Source organism: Protopterus annectens, chromosome 7.part1 (assembly GCF_019279795.1).
Source record: "Protopterus annectens isolate FY-2018-M chromosome 7.part1, PAN1.0, whole genome shotgun sequence".
Taxonomy (NCBI): domain Eukaryota; kingdom Metazoa; phylum Chordata; order Ceratodontiformes; family Protopteridae; genus Protopterus; species Protopterus annectens.
Genome location: NC_056740.1, coordinates 513,397,902 through 513,425,379, shown reverse-complemented (window position 1 = coordinate 513,425,379; position 27,478 = coordinate 513,397,902). Strand labels below are relative to the sequence as shown.

The window sequence follows — 27,478 nt, the reverse complement described above, 5'->3', positions numbered from 1 at the left end:
ATAATTAGTAGGGATACTTCATATTAAGGGGGGCAATGAGCCACTGAAAGCTTTAAGGTTAAGTCTGTGAATTTGGCACCAATCATTTGTGTGTGGCATCTCCTTCTGTAAGATGTTACCATCATGGGGGACTCTATGTTAAAGCATCCAGCTACCAGTCATCTGAAAAGTCAGTAAACCATGGACCATCTACCATTGTCTGTGCTTCAGAAAAGTAGTTTGCAAACAGTTGAGGGCCCAGCACAGATTCTTGTGGTACTCTAATGGTAATTCGCTGCTGGTGGAGGTGCAGTCCCCAACTTTGAGAGTGTGTACTATGTGAGTGAGCCAGTTGCCTTTCCCTGTACTACTTACTGTATGGCTTAATTCCCATGTGGGAGACCTTCACTATGACACACGCGTGGGGGTCAAAGGCCTTGGATAAGTCATCATATGTAGTATGACTGTTATCTGTCATCCACGTCTGTGGAGTCAGTATCCAAGAAGTCCACACGTTTCAGTAAGCCAGCTCAACCTTTACAAAAACAAAATGGGTAGGGTCAAGTGTGTTGAAGGTCATCTATGTCCCTGTGGATATGGTCCATGCTGATTTCTTTCCTAGCCTTGGAGATGTGTTTTTAGGCATATGGATCAATAGTTGTAGTTTTTCATTCATTCGACTTATGTGTGTTGTGTGTGATTTTGTTTGTTAAACAGATTAAAGGTGCTAAAATGGGGTAGATAGGAAAGTGGTGAAATGGGGAGCAAGCAGGGGAAAGAACAAAGTCTTGCAGTATTGAGTCTCTGGAATAAAACTGCTACTTAAATGACTGTGTGGCAACACATGTTAATGCAGTTAATTCAGTGATAAATTCTCTTTGGGGACCAGATGGTAATGGGTTGGAATACAGCTGTAAATAATACTTTTAACTACTTTCCCATTACACATTGCTGTGCATTGGTGTGCAATAATGGATTAAAGAAAAGAAATGGGGAAGATGGGACAGTGGTGAAATGGGAAGTAAGCAGAGGGAGAACAAATGGAAAGCAGGGCAGGAAGGTGCAGGAGGGAGGTAGGAAAGAACCATAACTATCCATTTCTTTAACAGTGTAAAGTGAACATATCTGCCAAATATTAACTGAATTTGGACTGTCATCTACAGAGAGAGGGATGACCACAACACAGTCATGCTGTATAATGTCTGGGTGATTTAAGTTGGGTAGGTGAGAAAGCAACTGCATACAGACAAAATAAACAAGACAAGAGACAGGGATGGTGAAGGACACAAAAGATTGGGGGACACCATGACTGAGGAGTGGGTGGGGACATCACAAACCCATGGTTGTCAAGCTGGGTGACACTGAGCATTGAGTTCTCATCCACAAGACTTTCATCAATGCTACCTCACTCCACCACTGGCTGGAGTGCCTGACATCTGCGTCTCCTCCTCTTGGTATTACGTAAAATAAGGGAGAGCAACTTCCAATGTAGGCATGAACCAACAGTGCAGTGTACAGCCCTATGCATCACCCCTGGTAATTTATCACTGTTGATCAAATCACCACCCCTGCCACTGATCCCAGAGTAAACCACTGGACCAGCCTCCAGGGCAGGAGTACCTGAGGGGGAAAGTAGTGCAGGGGCAGCAGAGGTGGTGTGCCAAGTTGGCTCCCAGATGTGCTGGACAATGATGCTGAAGTCGGTGGGGGGGGGGGGCAAGCGGATCCTATAAACAGGCCTAGCCCACTGTGCTGTGCAGCATTTAGTGATGTGGTACTCATAGATGACATGGACACATTTTGAGGAGACATAATAAAAATAAATAATTGAATATATGAATAAATAAATAAAAATAAAATTAGAAAAAAAGAGAAGATAATGGTTGGGGGTAAAAGAAAAAAAAGACATAAGATTAGTACCTTCGTAGGTGACATACGATCCGTAGATACACTTGATTGACTCTTTTTACTTTCAAGACTAAAGAATCCTACCAGATAACTTTTACTTTTAAGACTACCAGCTCCTAACCGAAGCACACTATACTATGCAGCAACTACTCCTTGTCATGTGCAAATATTTCACATATGTGTGTTCCCAGTATACAGATTACATTTTACAGCAGGGCATTTGTGCTACTGGTATAGAGGTTTTAATTTAATTTAAATATAAATTGCAGAAGTAACACTATTGTATAGTTGGGAAGTGTGTTATTTGAACCCACGACCTCTGGATGAAGTATAATACTGTAGTCTTGGTTTGTGCTACAGACTAATGTTGTTGTTGTTGTTGTTTGTCTTTTGGCTTTTCCCAGTAAGGGTTCGCCACAGCGGAACTCCGGTCCGCCAATGATTGGCAGTAGATTTTTACGAAACGCCTATGTATGCCTATTTTTACAGGTGAGCTATTCATGCTCAATTTTACATTGTATTACTGGACTCTTGGTTTGTGCTACAGACTAATGCATGCATACTTCCTTTTACAGTTGAGATATGCATGATCAGTTTGATACAACTCTATAAAATATCAAAAAAGCTATATTTAACTTTTAATGCTAGAATAACACTATCATTATTTTGCATACATACCACATGCTTCCCTCATCCTCGCTAATTAAGCCCCATGGGTTTGGACATTTACGTCATAATCATGTGCAGCTGTGGAAAAAACAGAACAGAACAGAATACCATTATGAATACCTTTCTTGCTTATATTAAGATTTTACTTTGTACAAGGGCTCTCTGTAGATGATACTTACACAGGCCTGAGATGTCTACAGTCCTAAATTCCCAGATCCAATGGTTGAGAGTATCCCTCTTCCTTCTCCGGAGCTCATTGTACTGATTCCTATATTGTTCACCAGTGCAGGTGATACCGTACTGGTTAGAGCCCGGGCTAATCTATTCCAAGCCTTCAACTTATACTGGGAGCCAAAATAGCCCACCTGCAAAAGCCTGGAACTGTGGTTATTAACTAAAAGTCCAATAAAAATCTTGGACTCCTGGACACCCTATCTCTGTTCCCTAAACCTGCCACCTTCGCCACAAATGCCTGGCATGTCTGCCAAGGATCTAGTGCAATGGAAAATGATGCTTTCCTGACAATTCCAGTCATCATGTTTACTGGGAGTGCACACACTGTTTTACACTGTTGTCTTCTGCTTACAATAGTGTAAACAGTCCTTGGCAGTGCAAACGTCCAAGCACCGTGTTTACATGATGGTAAGTTGAGCGCAAATGTGGAAAACAGTGAGACATTACAAATTGCAGTTGCAATTTCAAGGTTATTGGATGTGCAGGCAGTTGTGTATGTGTGTTGCATTAATATAGTACACAGTATACCCACAGTCACACATGTGATAATAAATGTGATAAATAGATACAAACATAAATAACTGACACAATAGTACTGTCTCAGCCCTCATACATATAATTAAGATAAGCTCCAGTATGCCAATTGTTATAAGTGGGACTGATTATAATGGGAAGTTCAACAACAGTGAGAGTGCATGGAATATCCTGTATTTGAACCCAGGGCCCTGTGCATGGCAGTCCTAAGACAGTTGATAAAACCCTTGTCTATGTTGCAGTTCATTCTTATAAACTACAATGTCACAACAATAAAATAAAGGTTGCATATGCTGTTCTAGAACCCAGGATGATATTCCTGCCCTAGACTTACACCTGCTGCCACAAGACTACTTACATGATATTATTTTACTAATCCTTCTTAAGATCTCTCTGTTAATCGTCATGCAATGTCACTTAGTGGGTTTGCAAGATGCAGAACAGTATTAATTGAATGCGTCAGATTTCTGTTCTTGACTGATGGGTCCTGTCTGGCCAGTTGTCCAGTTTGTGCACTCCTGATTTTCTTGCAAACAAGATAAGCACAGCCAAATCTAACATTCATTTTTTTCTCCTGTTCCAGTGTTTGCACTAAGCGGAGCATAGCACAAACAGTGCCCCCCCCCCCCAACAAAAAAAAAAAAAGAAAAAAGGGAGAAATGGTTGAAAGGAGGAAAAACAATGTATGACATACACCATCAGGTGGCTAGCTCTGCCACTGTACTTCATCCATACCACTCACTCACACACGATCACACCAATGACCAACTTAGACTGTCCAATCCACCTCCCGCATGTCTTTAGAATGCATGATGAAACCACACAACCCAGAGGAAACCCACGGCACTCCAGAGAAGAACACTGATGAAGGTTTTTTTACCTGAAAGTTTTATCGATTAAATAGCTTTTTTGCTGAGCTGCATTGTCAAGTTCATTTTTTTACTGCAGGGAAGAACAACAGACTCCGCACAGAAGGCACCTCAGCCAAGAACCAAACCAGAGAACCTCATGCTGCAAGGTGATAACACCAACCACTGTACCACAGGGGCAGCCCCTGCAGCATTCACTGGCTTAACACTTCCAAGGTGAGTGGGATTTGAGGAAAGTGTAAGTCAAAGGAGCCCCCATAGCCACTCATGAGGGTTCACTTACAGTTTATTGTTATGACTCTAACTTTCATATGCTGGCATCACTGATATAGTTCACACCTCACTGCAGGCGGGCCTACAAACAAGAATACATTTGGGTTGTAGAGCAGAAACATCCACTTATCTGCCCACAGGTTGACATTGCTACTGTTTCAAAACTCCAAACTCTGTCAAGGTGTCAAGTAACAACTCCGCCCATGCCTACACATTATCATGATCTCTGCCCTTGAAGAGAGGTGAGCATGTCAAGAGGTCAGGCCTAGTGATTCTTTTTCTCTCCATCAACCCCATAGGTGACTGAGCCACTAATGAAACTCTGCATGCTTGTGTCATAATCATGGCAACCCCCTTATGCCACTTAGCTGGCCTGTCATCAGTGAAAGGAAAAGTATGTAACCATAAATCTAAGATACCAGCAATCAACTAGATGGGAGGCAAACAAGTTCTAGACAGAGAAAATCTGGTTAAAAAGAACACTAGTAGTTGCTATGCTGATCGCCATTAACATTAGCAATTGCTATGTGGATAGCTATGAGCACTTAGCAGTTTCTGTGTGAATCACCTTGTGGTGGTTTTGGAAAAAAGTGAATACTCTTCTGCAGAATCTCAATCTCTTACCATCTCAGTTAACAGCAGGAAGAAGACTGTATAGCAAATTACTGATTTTGACAATTTTACAAATGTCAGAGAACCAAGACAAGGTAAAAGAGATGTTAGGAAGAAACCTAATGCATCACAAGTATTTCTGTGATGAGCAGTCCAGAAGACAGGCAGAACTACAAGAAGGAAACAAAGAATCTAACACACTGCCAAGGTTCAGGATCAGAAGTCAGAAACTATAGTGATTGGCCATGCAGTCAAGCTAAGATTCTGTGTGGTTCAAGGAGAAGACAGTCAGTTGTACATAAGAAACCAATGGTCTGTCTTACACAAAAATGTTGAGTACAGATTCAGCTACAAGCTGAGAAAGCAGAAAGGTAAACAGAAGGAAGTATTAGTTCACACCAAGGCAGCATCCCTGCCATGTCTTCACAGGTATCTATCTAACACCCTAATGATTTGATGGCTTGGTGTGTATTTAGTGAACTTTGTTTATATCAGAAGAACAACGATTAAGCCGACAAACAGAAAAATAAAAAAACAGAGACATTAGACTTTTTTCCATTTAAACAGATGGTTTTCAGAAAAACGGAATGTTGAATATGCATGAAACTTTTTAGTATCAAACAAAAGCTTTCATATGGACTCTAAAGGACAATTTAACACCTAATTGGTTTGTGTTTGGTGATATACATTTACTTCTGATATTTAGAAGTGTTATTGCTAGTCTTGTTTCAGTATTAACTAAGTTAAGGCATGCAATAATGGAATAGGCCAATATTAAAGGCCATGTTATATTGCATTTTCACAAACCAGTGTCTTACAAGATGGGAGTCATTATAAATATAACATTCAAGTTTCAGTAAGAAATTTTAAATATTTTGTTAACACACTAACCCTAATTGGATTTTCATTAGTAAAAATAAGAAAGACATAAGAGCAGGGAAGCAAGTTTAACCCCAGATTTCTGGGACACGCACGAATATTGGATATCCATTTATATTTGTGAGCAATAAAGTAAGAAGACCAGAAATAGAAACTTTACCCAACTTTAATTGAGTTAGAAATTAAGATGGAAGAAACTCAAAATATAAGACAATTTTTGGACAGGTTGGCCACAGATGTGGATTATTTATCATCATTTAGGATGACCTGATGTCAGGGAAGGGGAGACAGCAGCTGACACAGGACCCAAGACTTTGGAATTCAGGCCGGCTGAGGGCAACCTGCCAGCAGGATTGCCCAAATGTAATGACTGCAACAGTGAAACACGAAGAACATCCAAATGAACACTATGGCTGTGGGGAGTACCTATTGTGGACATTGTATTTATTGCAAATGTATATCTAAGACAAAATCATTCACTTCTGTTAATACATCAAAAGTGTATGACATTCATCATTTGATTACATGCACAACAGAATGTGTGGTTTACATGGCAGTATGCCAGTGTGGATCTTTATATATAGGGCAAACATCTTTAAGTTTTAAACAACGTATTGCCTTGCATATGAGTGACATGAATTGTCACCATCACAGAAGTGCGTTATACAAACACATGCTGGCACACCCGACAGCACATTTTGTATTTTTGGGCATAGATAAGGTGATAGGTAATAACCTATCTATGATGCACAAACAAAACATTTTGGTGAAAAAAGAAAGACAATGGATAGTAAATTTGGGGGCTCTGTTTAAACCTGGACTGAATGATCACTGGTAAATGTATGCCATGTTTTATGGCAACTTCATTAGCATATATGTAAGATATTTGGTTTGTCACAATTATGGTACAACATCATTATTTGATATGTATCAAAATAATGTAAATAATATTTTTCAATTATTTTTTTTCATGTGGGGTTGATGTTAATAAGGTATATAGCTCACTGTTGCTTTAAATGAATATGTATAAAAGGAGGGGGAGGGCACTCCCTAACACATGCACTGATGACGCTAAGGCGAAACCTGGTTTGCTGGTGAAGTGACTTGACCTCTTAGCCATTAAAGTTGGCAAAGCATCTATTTCTGGACTTCTGTGTGCTTTTTTCTGTTTTAACATTATTTGTTGTGCTGGTTTCAATTGTGTAGTGATATATATATATATATATATATATATATATATATATATCTATATATATATATATATATATATATATATATATATGTGTGTGTGTGTGTGTGTGTGTGTGTGTGTGTGTGTGTGTGCCTTGAATCAAATTAACTTGGAACTTGCAGAAACCACACTGGCACACTGCCACAACATTAAAAAAAATAATAATTCTGCGCACATCATCAGATTTTCATATCCTTACTAAGATACTGCGGTGGTGGTGCTGCATTGTCGCCTCACAGTAAGATGTACTGTTCGATTCTCAGCTAAAGCGTCTTCTGTGTGGAGACATGTGTGAATGGGCGTACCTTCATTGAAGGTTGTGCTTCAGGGCTAGCAACTCGGTACGTACAAATCTACTGCCAATCATTAGCGGACCGGAGTTCCGCTGTGGCGACCCCTAACTGGGAAAAGCCGAAAGACACAACAACAACAACTCAGATACTTTACCTATACACCACTGCTCAACCTATGTTAATGTTCTTATTAAAAATATTGGTCCTGTTCTCTTTTACTTGAGGTATGCCTAAAAAAAGTTCAATGAACAGTAGTTGAGTAAGGACTGAGCTAAATAGTATTAAACCATTAACTTTCCTTATTTCTGACACCATCCATTTTACCACAAATTTTGTGCCCTATCTCTCAGTTAAGGAACAGTCCAGTTTTTCACAACGTATCCAACCCTCATCCCATCCAATTTTCCTAACAGCCACTTCTGTGGGAATTAGTTATGGAACTTGCTCAGCTCTGGGCTGACAATGTGAGTTGCCAGTCCTTTGATAATATATCCTGTAAGCCAATAATAAACTGTTTCAGGTTTGATTGACAGGTCTTTCTGTTAATTATGCAATGCTGATTTTGTCCTCAACATTACTGCCTCCAGGGAAGCAACCATTCTTCCAATCAGGATTTTATCCATGACTTTCCTTGGAACTAATGTTAACTTAGCAAATTTGGAATTCCCAAGAATCTTACTGCTCTCTCCGTTAAAGAAGGGAGACATAGCTTTTGTCTTTCATTTCTCAGGTACAGTTGCACTAGTTTCTTTTTTTAAACAGTCGACTACTTAATCCAAACATGCAAATTTCCATTAAGGGTGTGCATACTTAGTGAAAGTCACATTAAGTAAGCATGTACTATATTCAGTATTGGTGGGAGATGTACTTACCTCATGGCTCTATTTTTTTATTTATTTATTTTTGTTTGGTTTGATTTTAAAAAATGGTCTACCTTACTAAAGGGAGTTAACAAAACTATTGAATTTCTCCATCTGGAGGTTGGGTAACTCAGTATCCAGATTCTGAGGATACAAGGAGGCAAACAATATGGTTCCTATACTTTGCATTCTTTAAGAACAACCAGTTCTTCCTCCATTTGTGTTGTTTGACTTCTCTCCCTACTCTTTTACATGTTCCTCACAACACCCTGTCTTTAATTTCCTTTGTGAAGACTGAAGCAAAGCAATCATTCAATGCAGCTTTCTTTTTCCATTCTTCTCTGACTTTCCTTACTTATTTGTTCAGCCCAATTAGTATTTTCCCTGCCTTTGTACTTTCTCATTTATACTTATAAAAAGGACATGTCCTTCTTGATACCTTCTGTTGACTCCATTTCAGACTGTCTCTTTACTGCCCTCAATTTCTTGCTGCATAATTGCTTGGCTCATTGTACTGTGCCTTTTCCATCTCCTGTATTACATATCTTTTCACCCACTGCTAGTTTCACCTTCCTATGCTATTATCTATAACCCTGGCAACTCTATTCCTTACCAACTTCACAAGCTTACCCTCTCAGCATAGCCACAGACTGCTAACTCATCTTTCTGCTTCTCTTGGATTATTATAATCTACCTCCATAACCCTCACCATTATCATTGCATTATAAGCTTTCACTCTACTAAGTCACACAGTGATGCGTTCATTGCTGGTTAACATCACCTTCACATAGATATCCTTATCAGTGTGTACATTTATTAGGACCATGTGCAGAATTCTGTACTTTTTGATGCAGTCCAACCCCAGTTGCATGAACTCCTCATGGACAAACACCTTAATATAACTCCCATTCTCTCAATATCTTTATTCTTGGAATCTCTCTCTCCTCTGGCAAAGTCAGGTTCCTCACAAAGCAAATTCAGGTTCCCCATGAATATAGCCCTCTTCATCCTACATCATGTTTAATCATTCTACCAGCCCTCCCATCTCTCTCTCTCTCTCTCTCTCTGCTATCTTAAAGTATCTGAAAGCTGACACATGGAATCAGTTTAGTAGCACCCTCCCCATCTCTCTCTTTCTCCTTAACTGCCAGAGTACATATGCTAGGTTTTAACTTTGCCCCTCCCTAGCTACATTTATGGGATACATGTCTTCTCTTCTCTGACTTCAGATTGGATACTGCCATTATGTAAATTAATCCCCATCCCCATTCCTCCCTTTTCTATCTTTATTAAGCAGCTGTTATCCAGGCATCTCCATAACCCACCACATTTTATAACTAGCTCTTGTTTCTGTGATAAGCAATACCAGATATCCGGTTCTGTATTACAGTGTGCATATTCCACCTTCCTATCTACATTTTAAACTGTGTTGGAATACTAACCAGTCTTGAAGTTATTCTTGTAATTTCTTCTAATATGTTCTGCATCCAGTTTTTCCTTTTATCAAAGATAAGAGTATTTATCTTCTTCTGCTACAGCGTGACCCTTTTCCTCACAACCATTGGAATTTATCCTCCTACCCAACCCTATTTCAAGTCCATTTCAAGCAACAGGCAAACACCCTGTTTGTTTAGAGAGAGAGTGTGTGTGTGTGTGTGTGTGTGTGTGTGTGTGTGTGTGTGTGTGTGTGTGTGTGTGTGTGTGTGTGTGTGTGTGTGCTCATGCTGCCCAACATGGTCTTCAGGCAAACAACACTGTTGCTGGCCTTGGAAACATGCTTGTATTTGTGTAAGTGTGATTGTTCATGAATACCAGTGTTAATTTCTAGACTGTTAACACAGCAACTACCCCTATATTTGTTATAAAATCCCCTCATTATCAAGTTTAGAGCAACTCTTATACATTGAGGGATTAAATAAGTTTATGAAATTTAACAATTTAATTATATTGGATGCTTAACTGGATTGAAGGGACAGTTGAGACTGTTTTTGAAGAAGAAGTTTATGATCTCTGATTAATAACAATACAAATTATTGATTTTTCTTAGAAGGTTAAATAATATGTTGGATATATTACTTGCTAACATTATAAATAAGATAATTAATTAAAACAGCTGCGCCCACTTCAGATCACACAACATTCGTATTTTCTTTATTGCTATATAAACACTCAAAATGTTAGCCAAGGACAATATTTGACAAAACAACAGTTTCTGATTTAGATATAATTCATCAAATGAAAATGTTATTATCGACCGGACACTTTTGAGAGCAAATGTTGTGGACATTTTAATAAGTGTAGAAAACCTTTTACTGGGAGACATGAGAGGTAATCACCTCCTTGGTAGAACCTAACTCATTCTAAACTACCGAGGAAGAAATAGAAAACGTTTTGTATGTAGAAATGGCATTATAGTGGCACTGCTAAAAGTGCCTATAACTTAGCCAAAAGAAGATTAAAGGCATCTTTAAGAACTGCCAAATGCAAGTATGTATATAAAAAATGTTATTCTTATGTCAATCATTCTAAAGGAAAAATAAAAACATTAGGCCCAATTACACATGATGATGAATTACTTTATGCAGGTGAACAAATGGCTAATGTATTTAATATACATTTCTTAGCTTGGAGTACTGTAGGCACAAAGAACGCACATGAGCCAGGAGTAATAATAAGTGATGACTATGAGTGCCCTTTGTTTAATCTGGGCACTGTCAGTGCTTTACTTGGATATATAAGGCAGGATTGTGGAATGGATCCAGATGATTTGCTAGGTTCCTTTTGGGTTATTTATAATAAATATATATACAGTTTCACCATTACATCTTTTTTTAAGAAAATATTTCTACACGGCCATGTTCCAACATGCTGAAAACTCAGAGATGTTATACCTTAAGAGGAGATTCAGACATAAACATTTCTAATTACAGACCAATAAGTCTCATATCACTAGTTGGTAAGAGTTTTGTAAGGTGCTTATTATCAGTTCTGAATTGTGAATTAAAGGGTTATCTAATAAATACCTCACAACAAGGTTTCGTACAGAAGTGTTCGACCTTTACAAATCTGGTTAATTTTCATGACCTTGTTTCCTTAGCACTAGATCTGGGACTATTAGCAGCTGTCCTGGTCCCCTTCAATAACACACATCACACCAAATGACATTTAACGACCTTTATTAAATTTCCATAACATAGATTCGATCACCAACTTAATATTCAAGATATAAATGATTCTAAATACAGCATAACATCCTTTTAATGTTAATCAGGGCAGCGTACCTACTCACCCTGCCCCAGTACACAGCGTCTATACCTCTACTCACTTACTTTACTTATGAAGCAGCGTCCCATCTCACTTCATACACCATTCATTGCAATGTTAATCAGGGCAGTGTACCTACTCACCCTGCCCAACAAGCAGGGTCCATACCTCTGCTCACTTCCTTTACTTATGAAGCAGCGTCCCAACTCACTTCATACACCATCCATTAAATTACCTTCCACCAAATAAGCACCATCCTTACGTCAGCTTGCTTATCTATTCAGCAAGCTTCCTCCGACTACTCATTTCCTTTTCCCAGATCCTTGAAATAAACATCCAGAGGGGGAATAGAAGAAGGCAAGCCTATCCCTCTTCTCCGCCAACCAGCTTGACCAGGCTGTTCCCCCTCCCTTCTACCCAAAATTGTTCAATCCAGTTCCCATAAAGGGAAGGGTCAAGCCAAACATCATTTTGTGTACCCATCATCTGTAAAGCACCTTAGAATCCCATCAGAAACCCCTATACTATGCCATCACTGAAACACACCCTAATGAAACTAAATAAAGTAGGATTACCATGAACCCGCTGTAACACGGGAACATCCACACCAAGAGAATACATACCCTTTCAGCCCACGACCTTCAAAGCTGAAATTGCGGCTCAACCTGAACGAATTGACAACCTATAACCACTACAAAACCACAAACTGTAACCCTTGAACTCAATTCGACACCCAATCAAAACAACTAGTATCAAGTCTCACACCCAACCAGCACCCCTTGACCTGGTTCATGAAAACTCGCCTATACTCAACAAAGAAGTAACCTACCTGCCCAACCTTAAACACCCCCTAATGCAAATCCCCTTGATGAATGCAATGCAGCTACCAAAAATCAAGAGCAGAATCCATTACCTTCCAATTCTATGCAGTATCCCATATGTGAACCTATTGTGCAGTACCAAAATGAGTGGGACTTCCATGGCATCTGCCTCCATCACCTTTCAATTACTTTCCTTCAGATCACTACCAATGCCCCATCAACTTCTGGACCTCCGCCACCTGAAAAAGAAAACAGATTAAGTACATAGCTTTTACAAGATTGAACAAAACAAGTCTCAAACCCTATACCACTTGTCTATGGGGCAGACACCTTAGCCATATAACCCCCCCTTAATGTTTACCATAATTTATCTGACAGATTTGAGAGCCCCAAATGAAGATCCTAAAGTTCTAAGGAGAACCTGACTGAGATAAATCTGTCTCTTCTGCCACCTCAGGCCAGCAATGTCCACATACTACAAAATAGCAGCAAAACACCTGCTAGTCATCCTTCTCAATTCACTGAGGAAAATGTGTAAACCAAGATATAAGTAAAGTGGGACAATGACCCAATATAGTGACAATTTCTCAAATATTGCTATTTATAAAGTTAGAATAGCCGACAGGTAACTGGAGTCACATCAGTGCAAGTCCCCACTATTGTTATTACCAACTCCTATCAGTACCTACATCCAGGCTGTAAAGATTTGCCCGTATTTACCGGACAATCACATGAAGATAGAACCCTAGGTGAATGCCACTTCCAAGTTTTAAATTTAACTGCTAATCCTAAGAGAGACTGAAATATGCCACCCCCCCAGAAATATTAACACTTGATCTCTGTAGCACCAGCCATGCTATAATCAAAGAATCCTGCTGTAATCAAAGCAGTGCAAGTGGCTGTCAACATACCTCTCAACTTCCTAGAACAAAGAGTCTGGACACCCATAAATAATGGGAATACACAGGCACAAATAGGGACACTTCTAAATATATTTCTCTTACAAACTTAGCAAATTGATAGAATAACAGATATTGTATTATCTCGAATATCTAAAGATATAAAGTCTGAAATTCAAATGTCTGTCCTTATTTTTTGACCTCGACCCTCAGGGAGTTGCCTGAAACCAATTTTATGAGAACCTGAAAATATGAAGTAAAATTTGAATGTTCTGTGAAAATGTGTACAGTTGAGAGGTATAGCTGTCCTTTGATAATCAGTGACAGAGAAACATCAGTCGCTCCATTCCTTAACAGAGAAATCCAAAGCAAAGTACACACCAATAACCTTTGCACATCTATTGAACCATGTACTTTGTATGGCGCTATAATTTATAGTCCAGAAAATGAGCCCTGCCATAGTAGCATATATTTACAGCTTTGCCCTTTGCCTATCAAGCCTGACCTCCAGGAGGAGGAAATACATCACTAAGTCCAAAACCATTCCCCAACCTGTCTATTACCTATACCTCACAATTGCCCACTGAACAGCCCTCCCAATACTAGCAGCCTCCCAAAATTGTCATTTTACTCTATGCCGAGAGGGACCCCATTATATCAAAGTGTTTTTTTTTTTACTGATAATTTATAAATATGATGCACTAGACATACATAAATAATCTGCAGGGAAAGCAGCCTCCTTCCCCCTGACCCTAAGGTCTGACATTTCCAAGCAGAAACATCCAAAGACCTGCCAATAACCTCCCAAAAACCCTTATTTATGGTAAATGGACCACCCTCCAGGATATGACAGCTGCAGCTAAAATACTACCATTGTTTATCGACTTTAGCCCTCAGTGGTTTGCCTATCAACCACCATTTAACAAGTGCAAAGCAAACAGACATGTTGTTTCTTTTGGCTTATCCGGGTTAGGGGTCGCCACAGCAGAACTCCGGTCTGCTAATGTTTGGTAGTGGATTTTTACGTGCCGAGTTACCAGCCCTGACGCACAACCTTCAATGAAGGCACGCCCATTCACACATGCCTCCACAGAGAAGACGCTCTAGCTGAGAATCGAATGCGACAATGTCTTGCTGTGAGGCGATATCTTCACATTTATTGTACACAGCATTTTATCAAAAAGTAATAAAACTGCATACATTTAACTTCATAAGAAACAGAAGTACTTTGGTCTGTGTAGCGCTGTGTGTGGTTTGTGCAAAATACTGACATCTTCCATGTTGTACCCTGCGTCAGTCAGCTGTCCATTTACCTTTCACCTTTTGACTGACTGTCATGCATTTTTTGCTATGAGAAATCTGTCTGTCTTGCATTACATAAGCTGCTTATAAAATGGTAGGCAAGGTTTTTGCTGCTAACAACGTCAACAAAATAAAACGAGATGACCATGATAGAATGCAACATTCTGTTCTACTGGCTAGTTTTCTTATGCTGCTTGGTATGCCCTCCTGATGGTAAAAACAGCAGTGATCTCTGTCAGGGTCATAACTCTAAGTTCATAAAGCAAGCTTAAAATTATAAAAATTCACCACTGCAGGCACAACTACACCCCTAAGACTGGCTTCTAACTCAGTGCACTTATGTCAGTTTGATATCTAGTTCTTGGACACTGTATTTATGATTGTGGGGAGACACCGTCAAAACTGCTAGGAATTAAATAAACAGATTTAACCATCTCTAAAAAGAATAGTCTGCAATAACTGAGTATCAAAGTGTAGGAATACTGAGCTGTAATTTAACTCCCAAAAGTTGTAGATCTTCAAACAGTTTAAGAAAACAAGTCAGTAGTAAGTTGGCTGAAGGACCTATCACCTCTGCAACTTTTAAGTGGATTTGAAAGCCATAAACCATGATAAGAAACCACCACAACATAACACAGTTTTCTTTTCTTACAAAATTGAATCTCATACCACTTTAGATGCCACCTCTGGCATCTTGTTCCTAAAAAGGACAGCCTCCGTTTACAATTAGCTTTGTTAAAACCTGACATCTGTGACCCCACGCATGCACAGAACTACCCATTAACCCAGTCAAGCCCCCACACTACCAGCCGAAAGCCGTGAAGAGACTCGTAGTTTTCTCAACCTTCCAACTGCCGCCAATGCCTGATAACAGCATCACCACCAAATCATCACAAATCCCATGCCGAACAGACCCAAATCAACATGACATCTGTGGCGGGCAATGTCAAAATCCCAGAGGGACTGTTTTTTTTTTGTTTTTTTTTTTCTTTTCCTTTTTCCTTCACCGCTACCCATATACCCCCAGAATAACAGGGTGACACCAGCAAGAATCACCAAGTTCAAAAGGTTGACATTAAACACAGCAGGAGGTATCCCTCAGGTGCACACCCACCCTCAAACTCTGACACCAATAAACTATGAGCACAGGGCAACTCAGACTGGTAATCCAGCCTCAGAAACCATCCTCAGATAACCAAAAGCAATCAGCAGAGGCAATAACACCCACTAAACATTTACTGCACCTCCACCATTGCTGACTTCCCTTAATGACACGCCAACTAAAACGGCCGAACTGAAATGCTTGCACAATAATATTTGGCTAGAAATCCTGCAACATTTTCTAGGCCTGACGAAATGGGCCACGAGTGATTTTCTGGCAGTAATGGCTAAAAGTGGATGATACCAAAGGTAAGGCAGTTACAAAGTTCACGCCAAAATGTGATTGCTTAACCCAACTACCCTAGACTAAACCTCTTAAGCCCCTCCCCATCATTATCTCATTTCCTCCCAACCATCCCTGCCTCCACTTAACCGTTTCACCTCCCCAACCCACTTAATTCCTCCTAATATTAACCTACCCCCCCCATGAAGATGTCGCAGGACAACTTGGTTTGTTGCCAAACTTCATTTGTACTTTATTTGGATTTATCTAAATCCTTGACAGTATTGCATAATATTATTGTACAGGTGTTGCACAAACCCTTGATAAAGCCTTACATTATTTGCTGTATTACAAAATGGTCATATGGATAGTGACAAAGAGTGATAATAAGAGAATTATACATCTGAGTGGGGACAAGTAACCAAAGGAGTCCCACAGGGATTGGTCTTGGGACAGCTGTTATTTACTATAGTCTTTTCATTAATACCTAAAATTTTGATTGTATGGATGGCCAAGTACACTGATGATATAAAATATGGATGCATAGTTAAGTCATCAAATGATATTGACAAATTTAATCAGTATTTGAGTCAGGTTGCTTATGTGTTGAAAACAAAATGATCTCAACATCAGTAAGGAAAAATGGAGTATCCTATAATTTAATAAATTTAACGTCAATTTGAATGTGAAACCAGGACTTACCGACCAACTAGAACTGACAGAGTGTAAGAACTTGGCCATTAATGTTAATAATAATTTAAGAATCAGATTTCATATTCAGAATACAAAAGTTAAATCAATTAAAGTAATAGGTTTAATCTTTAGGAACTTTGTTTCTAACAACAAGGAATTAAAAAAATGTTTATAGCATATGTTCACCCAATTATAGAATATAATATTTTGTTTTGTTCATATTGTAAAGTAGATCTATTATTACTAGAAGGAATCCATCAGAAGTTTACAAACAGAATTCCAGAGATCAGTGGCAAATCAAATTACTCTTGGTCAGAGAGTCTACATCTTTTTTCTATTAGTTTTAGGTACCTGTGGAACAAGTTGTGCTTAGCACACCAAACTTTATGGAATGAAGAGCTTTGCTTATTGTTAAAAGCTGTTATTTTTTTCAGGTAGAACTTCCAGAGGAGTTTGTAACAGACACATTCCAGCTTTCAAAAAAGTATTTAGATACTTGCGGGGGGGGGGGGGGTTCTAAAGCTTTTACTTTTGTAATGGTGTCAGTGTTAATTGGATAAATGACCATAATGCAGTTTCATTTGGACTATTGAACTATGAAACTATATTTCTGTCATCCTTAGCCTTGTAATTTTTCAGTTTATGTATTTTTTCTGTAAAAGAAATATTTCTCATAACTGTACACTTCCTTATTTTAGTGGTCTTGTTAAACCACATATACAATTTTCAGTAATATGATTCAAAGATGACAAAAAAGCCAGAAACACACACACACACACACACACACACACACACACACACACACACACACACACACACACACACACACACACACACACACACACACACACACGTGCACGCACGCATGCACAATGTAAACCTTCATGAAATTCAGGAACTGTTTTCCTTTCACAGGAATACTTATTCGCTGACATTAATGGCCTAATATTTGCTCATTATCTGTCCTCCTCATGTTTCATACTTAATAATTTACACAATATTAAAAAAAAGGAATTTATCAAATTAGACAACATGACAAAATGAAAGAGATTTCTTAAGAAATAGAAACAGCCATTGACAAGCCTTTTTCAAAGAGCAGAGAAGAACTGATGACAGCATTGGATAATATTGTTTTTAAATGATAGAAATGCCAACTGTTTCTACTGAAGTAGGAATGAGAGGCAGGCCTTTCCTAGCACAGGGCTATTGTTTGATCTGATATATTTACAGCTACATGAGTCCTCCACCTAAACCGGCATTTATTATATCTGTGCATGCCTTATACGTGACTATTTTAAAATTCTTGCTAATACAACACTTATCACTTATGTCAAATCATCACATGGGTACAAACCTAAATCCCTCCACATGCATCGCCCATTTTCAATAAGGACACAGCCCTAAGATCTGCCCAATTTTTTCAGTTATTCATTGAACCTTATAAGGCACAATAGTGCCTTATTCTCACCCAAGTCATGGACAAGAAGCCTATCTAAGCCTGTAGGTATGCATTGTTTGTGTTATTTGCCAAAGTGCCCAACTCCTCACAGTTCTTTAAACTCCTCCTGTATTGCACCAATCCTTTTACAGCTGCAAAATGTGTCTTTTATGACTGAGGAATCTGATTTGTTGTTCTGCACAGCCGTTTCTATGACAAAAGCATTTTCTTCCCTATTTTTTGGCCTTGTTACCCAACAGGCAATTTAGCAGCCTGCCCCCTCACACTCCTTCCTACCCTCCTAGGGAGTCCCACACAGAAGTTAATTTTATTTCTTCCTGGTTCTCATTCTAATCTAATCTGGGTCTCCATTCTGTTGCATCCAGCATCCATCATGAAATGTGTAACAAACCACATACAAAACGTGGACAGGTACCATATGATATATACATCTCTGTTCATGTATCACCAACCTTCCAAAGGCCACTACTGTCAAGCTGTACCTCATACTGGGCAAAACTAGTGGCAGAAACACTGGATTTTATGACCCTTGGACTTACTGGGTAACAGTTCCAATTATGGATCTGTCAGATAAGATGCGAGCAAACTTCCTTCACCACATAGAGTAGTGACTACAGATGGAACAGTTCAATACCATCCAGTGTGTCTTGAAAAAACTTTTGCACCTCAGCCATTTCAGGACTTACATACTGTCTATATGTTGACATTTACACATTTTCAAAATGTTCTCATATTGCTCTAACAGTTTGCTTTCAAGTTACTATTTGAGAAACACTCTACCTTTAATACATCCTGTCCTTATGTGTATAATAAAATTTCTGCTCCTTCTACAAGTTCACTTTTTGTTTGTTCCTAATTATGTCTTTTAACCCGTGGGAACATTGATTCCTATCATGCCTCTTTGATACTGCGCTCTTCATGCTAAAATCAAAACTCTTGTGGTCTTCCAGTCATGCTGACATAAAAGAAATGTTTTTCAAATGGGCGTTGCGAGCAGTGACATAAAGATGACCAGTTGCAGCTTGACAGCAAATGTTTTGAATTACACAGACAGTTTAAAATGATATTCATAGTATTTGCTTTTGGAAGAACATAGCTCCTCATATATGCAAGAACCTATGCTTCCTATATTTGTCGTCACTACATTTCTGGAAGAACAGGTTATCTTGTATTTCAGTGACCTCACTTATCTAGTCTGCACTTTTTTGGCAAACTGCATTATCATATAATTTGAGGACTTCTATGGTATCCAGGTATGAGTACAGCTTACAACACAGACCCATTTGAGGTACCTCCTAATCAAGCAAGAATCAGATAAATTCTGGCCTCAGGGAGCAGTGGACATGAAGTAAATCCCTGAGATGTTCTTTCAGCTACCAGATGGTATGGCCTGCATAAGCTACAGTGCAGATTTGCAGATCTGCAGCTGATTAAGTTTTCCTTTATGTTTAATTGTTAATATATTTTTAAACAGGGAGGTGGACTATCAACAGACCCTTTTCAACCACAACCACATAGCAGAAGCAACAATTAATGCTTTAACAATATGAACCAATGAGACAGATAAAATAAGACATGCTTTTTGACATACTGTAGCTATCTTAAAACATGATTAAACCAAAGATAAGATTAAAGAAAAAATACAGGTTCTTATAGTCCTTGAAGCTTAATGTCTTATTTTAATTTATTTTAATTATTTTTTTTTAATTTGTTAACTGAGTAAGTAAAGCATGTATCTGGAATGTAGAAGGATAATGGGGTCCTTGGAGAAAATCCATAAAAACACAAGCAAAATGCCTAAGCTCTACAAAGACTGGACAGAAGTCAGGATTGAACTCCAGAGTTTGAGGCAGCTACACAAGTAAAATATGCCAACACTACAAAGGATGAACAGAAGTCCGGTCTGAACCACACTTGCTGGAGCTCTAACAGAAAGATTTTATCACTGCATTACTGTATTACAGATACCTTCCAGATGCTGAGAACAGAGTTTATACAGAAATATATATTTTAATTTGCCATCTGAATACACATCCAATTGTCCTTTGAAAAGTGACATTATTCCTGTTTTTTTATCTTCAAAGGGAATAACGTTTTGTCCTTATGATTGCGTTATAGCGTAACAGATCATTAAGCCTGAAATTAAGTTCCCTTTCACTACTAGCATAATAAGGTTATGTTCCTAACAAGCTGCGTCTCATCCATTTTCAGGGATAACAAATATTATTCTTGACAAAACATTTTATATGCTTATACATTTGTAATAGTTATACAAATAATTAAATTGTTTAGTAACATAGCCTAATGTTCAGCAAAGAAAGTGCAAACATTCACTGCCACTTGTGTGCATTAATAAATACACACACACACACACACACACACACACACACACACACACACACACACACACACACGCAAGTGTGCATGCATGCACATGTACACACACACACACATTTACATGCACAAATACACATGCATATATATGCGTGCACACACATGCTCATATGCACACACATGTACACATACACACATGAGCACAAATGCACACATGGTACACACACACATGGACATACACACACTCTCACACAAACACACACACACACACACACACACACACACACATATATGCACCCTCATACACACATACAAAGTGATACAATATTATTTGGTAATAGTGCCACAAACTATTTCTCTTGTATAAAGCACTCTTGAAATTTATAAACTGAATAATTTACTATTGGAAGGAACATGTTGGGCAACACAAGCATGTCTGAAACAATTATCATTTTCTACTGCACATTTTATAAAAAATACTTTGATAATTCATAACACTAACGAAGAAATTATGCTTAACCCAAATTTACTTTACCCCAAATTTACTATAATCTTATATTTTTCTGCTGACCATATATAAATTAACAAGGAGGCAATGCACTTTTTGGAATTTTAAACTCACTGTATGTTCATGAAGATATTTTTTGCTGTCCAGAAGCTAAACCGTAGCAGTGAAAAGGATGGTTATGAATTACCGGGACAGCATTCCACATAAGCAGAATGGATTTTATGCAAAGGCAAGTTGTCTCAAAAATTAGCATCTCATTTTTAATATTCTAATAGTGGAATACAACTATAAGAGTAGTCAAGTCAGGCAATTCTGAATACTTACGTCATCGCTTGGTAAATAGCTTCTATACCATATCGTATTGCAAATTCATCCACAATTTCCTGAGGTGCGTCATCGAAGTAAACTTTCCAGGCTTCATCTCCTTTCACTTCTGGCACTTTGACAACCCCGTTGTTTTTCAACTCAGTTAAGTGATGGAACAGATTCTAAGAGAAATAAATAAAAAGTATTTTAGAAATATTTTTGATGTGAAAAAATCAAAATGTTTTTGGCAAAAAGTGATGCAAATTCAAGTGTAATAATCTTGTATTTGCAGTTTTTTAAATAACTTTGACACAAAGGATGCAACATTAGTAAGAAGCAATACAAAGTGTATTGCAATAGAGTGGTATTTACAACTAATTTTCATTTAAGCTTTAGTGCAGTTAATTTGTAAAGTTCATTTTACCAACTAAAAACAGCAGTAATTAACAGCTAATATTTAGTTTTGCAACATAAGAGAGAGTTGCTAAAAGATGTGCAACTATTTTTGTCAGTGAAGTGACTATTTTTTGTTGTTGCTGTCTTTTCTTTCTTTGTTAAACACCTTTGTTAAGCTATCACTTATGACATTTGCAAATATACATTAATAAAAAAGAAAAACTGTATTGCAATGCCATATTCAGATAATATGCATTACATAAACGTTCTCTTTCTTTTGACAATTGCTCACTTCAGCATTGCATACATTTCTCAATCCCTACCTTGCTTTAAACCTCATTCCTCCTCCTTAACATTATTTTGCATTTAGTGCTCCCACAAACTGCATTTATTTCAGTGCAATTTGTTTTTCCCCTCTTCCAGAGATTCCCATCTTTAGTTCTTTTATATCACTTAAAATATTCAGTACTTCACTTACAGTTGGTTTAGCTTTTGATTACCATTTTTCTAGTAATTTTTTTTGGCAGTGAATAGCATTAAACTTAATAAGGTTTTACTATGTCTAGACAATTCAGAGCCTGTGCATCAACTCAAAATAATAATTTCCTTAGTTACAGCCATTTCTTGCCCCAAGTGCTCTGAAGGGGAAGTTTTAAAATCTACCAACCCTTTGCACTTCCACAAGAAAAACATGTTACCAGTTACCTCCCTGTTTTTCATCACTCCTCCATGAGCTGTTGTCTACCTGAGGGAAAAAATTATTTAAAGTCTACTCTGAGAATAGAAATATTTATGAAAACACTTCCAACCTAAAATCATAACCCTTCTGTACTTCATTGCACACTTAGGAGCCATTCAGATGTCCTCCCATTGTTCCCATGTAAATTGCCTTCCCAGTCTCTCTTCCCAATCTTCTCTAACCTCATCTGACTGGTTTACTGGTTTATATTTATCATGCATTATTTTATATGCGCTACCCCCTTATCCCTTTTGTAACATCATCTTCTGTTCTAGACTCTAAAATTCCGCGAGAGCTGTTTTTTTTTTCACTGAGTACTCTCTTAACTCTTTCTCTTTGTCTACACTCTGATATCTATCCCTGATATGGAATGCAGTCTCTAACATGCAATCCAAACTACTTCTTGGCCACTTCCCGCTCTGTTACCTTTCTTGTTCTGTTTGCTAGTTTTCCCCAATAAATTCTAGCTTGTGCAATATGCGCTGAGAATAATAGAGCAGTGAATATTTTTGTCAATGTAGTGATTCTGGTATTGAGTGTAATACAACATTGTACTGTTTTTTTTTTTTTTTGGGTCATGAGATTGTACAACTGTTCAGTAATGATTTGTCAACAACTAAGTAAGCCTGTTTCTTAAATATGAGTTTACAGGTTTAAGGATTTTGCGCACTGCAAATAATATAATTTCTCACAATGTTTTTAGTGTACCACATGAAGCAGCATGTGGTGTACCCATTCAGAAAGGTACATTTTGTGGCTAGATCATGCAGTAAACATGCATCATAGGAGTGACACCTGTTTGTTACATATGCTTTGTCAACAGCTATATTGGATATGTTGGTGGGGGGGGGGTCACAAAACAGATTCTATTGTGCTGTATCATACAGAAGGTTATTCCAGAAATATAGGGGGATAAGGTGTGAAATAAGGTGGCTGGACAGAGAGAAAAGTGGCTGGAGAAGAGAATGTAGACGGTGACGGTGAATAATGCATTACTTAATTTGAGGTACATAGCTGGTGGAGTCTCACAGCAAATGATTCTGAACCATCCTCATTTCAGGAAATACATGTGACATGATAGGGAGGTGTGTAGTAGGATACATCTTAATGTAGAGGATACCACATACTACATCCTCTCTACTGACTATACACCTCTAACCCAACCATCCTGTACTAACACCATCCAAAATCTCCTCCATTACCTCACACTTTAGACAATTAATGTCACCTCTACCTACCATGACTTCTACACTCCCTGCCCATTCCATAAATGTCCACCACAGGATAATAATGCATAAAACTACCTCTGAACTCCTTCCCTACATGCTTCACACCACACCATTACATTTACATCACCATATGACAAATGACATAATACATGACCAGACTACATTACTACTCATACCATCAGTCACTCACTCAGTAAGTCTGTGTAATATTCAGTTTAATTCTCCAAATATCTACACTAAAAAGTAAGTCAGCCTGCTTGTTATCCTGTCAGCTTCATAGCACTTGTTATCCTTATGCAATAACTGCATTATGCTCGCAGATAATGCTGTATGTGATAGATGCAAGTACTTATGGAGGCCTCACCCTCACAATGAAAGGCAGACTGACAGCCGCTATAAAAAACAAAACAAAACAAAAAAAAAAAACTTAACAAAGCCTGCAACTAGGTCTTGGTGAAAATCTGATGGGCTTACAAGAAAAAGTTACCAAAGGATAAATAACCTCAAATCTGATATGACAGAATACAAATAGACATGTTTTAGCAATCTGTGACTCTGTAGTCAGATGCACTGCAAATCCACTCAATAAGCTTTATCAAGAACCTTTCACTTAAATGTGACTATTATATGATGGTGGTCCACGTGGGGGTGAACAACTTGGGATGGGAAAACCTTGAGGAATATGCAGACAGAGCTGTCAGAACAATCTATGCATGTCACAAATGCATGCAAGAATTTGGTCCTGAGTGAAATTCTTCTTTCTCCAAGAATGATGGCTACGTACAAATAAAAAAAAAAAATAACTGTATTTAACAATTAGCTAAAGAGTTGGTATTATTCCAGGGGGATCCAGTATGTCTCAGTGTGGGATGTGTTTTATGACTCTCAGATGGCCTACAACTCTTACTCCATGGCTTCTGCATACTGACTAAAGCCTCTGTGGCCTCCATAGTGCTTTGTCTAGGCTGAATCAACTAATGGACATCCCAACATAACTAACATTTTAAATCCATAACATGATCATATCGAGTTGGTTTTGTTCAAAGTCTGAAGTTTCATAAACAAAATGCCAGACCTTTAGACATTCCTGCATTTGTAATGATCCATATACATGCAATTACTGGAAATTGTTTTAAATGGTTAAAAATTGCTCTGTCTTTACTTGGGTTTTATGCAAACTGTGCATCCAGACCAAATGGCAACTGTGGGGACATCTATATATTTCTTAGGGATCATATCACTTCCAAACAGATTTCTAGACACTGACAAGCTGAACTTATTGACCTGTAAATCACATTAAACAAAACCCACTATCAGTTTATAGCCTGATACAGGACACCCTCTGTCTACCCTAAAAATCATGTATGGTTCTGAAATGTACTTGATAAAACTCCCCAGAAGCAAGAGTTGCATTATTTTAGGAAACTATAAGTGCTCCTTAATAAATTGAGATACCTATACTTCTAAAGTAGGATATGTGCAGTAGTTTTTAGATTTAATATAAAGAAACAAGGAGGGATTGGGATTTTGGATGAAGGCCTTTAAGGAGAATAACAATAATCATGCAGAATATTATATCTGTGAAGTAGCAGAAAGTATCCTAAGAACTAAGCCAACATGGGAATGGAGAAAGGAGATTCTGCCGATAGGAGTGACTGCAATTAGCGAAATAGACAATAGGCAAGAGGGGGCTGGAATTTATTGGAGAAAACTGGTAAACATGTTTTTGGAGCAAATAACTAGAGAGGGAATAATGACAGAATGGGAAGATGCCAGGAATGTATTTGGACTGCAGGTTAGAGATTGCCTTCCCTGTCAAGGTTTTATATCAGAATATAGGCAAAGAGGGGCGTGGCCAAGGATGAACACAGGATAGCAGCAGATTTCTTCAGCTCCACCAATTTCATTACATTGACAGGAATTAATTACTTAAAAAATTAATTTTTTAAGTAATTTTCTTTCTAAATACGTTTGTTTTATATAGTTCTTGAACTATATCTAAAAAAGAAAGGAAATCTTAATAATATTCCTGTCAGAAATTACTTTGGAAATTTTCCTGTCAGTTTATCAGTCTGAAATGAGTTCCAGTAAGACAAATTCTCAAGACTCCAGCATCAAGAAAGAACTTCAGTCTCTGATAATTATAGTCCAGCAACTTACTGCTAAGATGGATAAAATGGATACTAAAATAGACACTTTCATAGAAAAACTACAAAACAAATAGACTTGTTACATATGGACCTGCAACAACAGAAGATCCAGATGACAGGCATAGAAGAAGCTGTGAATGACATGGAGAATAGAATACAAGAAGAGGAAATCAACATTGAGTTTCTGCTGAAACAAAATACACATTTACAAACAAAGCTGGATGACCTGGAAAATAGATCTAGGCAATAACATTAGGATTTTTGGACTGCCAGAAAATATTGAAGGTAACAATATTACTTATTTTTAACAACATGGCTCCCTAAAACTTTAGATTTACCAGAAGCACTCTCTTTTGGTATCGAAGAGCACATAGAGCTATAGCTAATACTAACTCTAACAAAACTATCCTAGATCAGTTATAGTTAGATTTCTATCATCTTTTGATAAAGAGATGGTTCTTAAATCTGCTTGGGCTAAAGCTCCTGTTAAGATTAATGAAACAACTGTGCGTTTTGACAATGACTATTCTTCCATGGTATTAGGTAAAAGAAAAGTTTTTCTGCCACTAATAAGGGAGCTTAAAAAAGCACAGTTTAAAACATACCTTCTGTTTCCTGCCAAGCTTAAAATCTTCCTTCCTGATGGTCCTAAAATTTTCAATGACTTAGACTCTGCTTTACTGTTTATCAAACAAAATAAGATTTTGGAAAAAATAGAAGAAATGGAATGGGCTAGTCCTTCGTTAAAGAGACTGGCAACTGAAACTTCGTGGAAGACTTCAGAGAAGAAGAAGAGACTAAAAACAAATGATTTGTACTATGTTTTTTTTCTCTCTCATCATTTTATTTTATTATTAATCTTTTTAAATATAGTTCCTGCATTTCCAAGAAGCAACAAATATTTTGAAAAAGATTTAATCAAAGTTATTCTCTGTGTGCAAAGAAATGTTTTGTTTCATAACTAGTCAAAATATCTGGAGATTTAATGGCAAGCTGTGATTTAACTTGTTTCTCTTTCTGAAGAGGAAAAATAAGGTCAGTAATTTGATACATTTTTTTCCCTTAAAAGTTTATATGTTCTTCAAATGCTATTCCTAATTATACTTTCTTGATTACACTGCTTATGCTTGTTTGTAAATAATCTGTCATGCTTTAACTAATAATAATTAGAACTAAATAATAGTAAATAATATGTTTTATTTTTAACTCTATTAATATAAACAGTAAGTAACATTCTATTGTATATACTTCTTATAGCTTTCTCTTACATTTTTTTTATTTCTGCCTTATACCCTTTTACTTTCTACTCTCTTTTCTTTTCTTTATTAATATATAGAAATGCTTCTGATCATATAGACACAGAAAATAATAAGATTTGCATAGGAGTTGAGTTGGGACAAAAATATTGAGTTTTGTTACTTATTAATAATTTTGGGCTTGATTTCACTTACATAGAGTCTGTAATAACCTGTAGAATGCATTGTGAAGATTTTGTCATGTTTAGATGCATTTACACTGCTAAATGAATGTTTGTCACTAGTTTTTAATAAGTTTCCCGCCAAAATGTTAAGAGAGACAATCTGGGATGTGGGCTGTCTCATGCACAGTGTCCATGAGCTACTTCAAAAGCTTCAACTCTCAGAATTCTCACAG

At 37.7% G+C, this 27,478-nt stretch overlaps 1 protein-coding gene across 1 annotated transcript in view; it reads right to left on the bottom strand.

The window, feature by feature from the left end:
- UNC13C (unc-13 homolog C) overlaps positions 1–27,478 on the bottom strand; it is a 4,920,764-nt gene that overhangs the window by 2,038,951 nt on the left and 2,854,335 nt on the right. Inside the window, exon 12 of the mRNA XM_044078941.1 lies at positions 21,330–21,493. Coding sequence (XP_043934876.1) covers positions 21,330–21,493 — 164 coding nt within the window. The remainder of the gene's footprint in view (positions 1–21,329; positions 21,494–27,478) is intronic.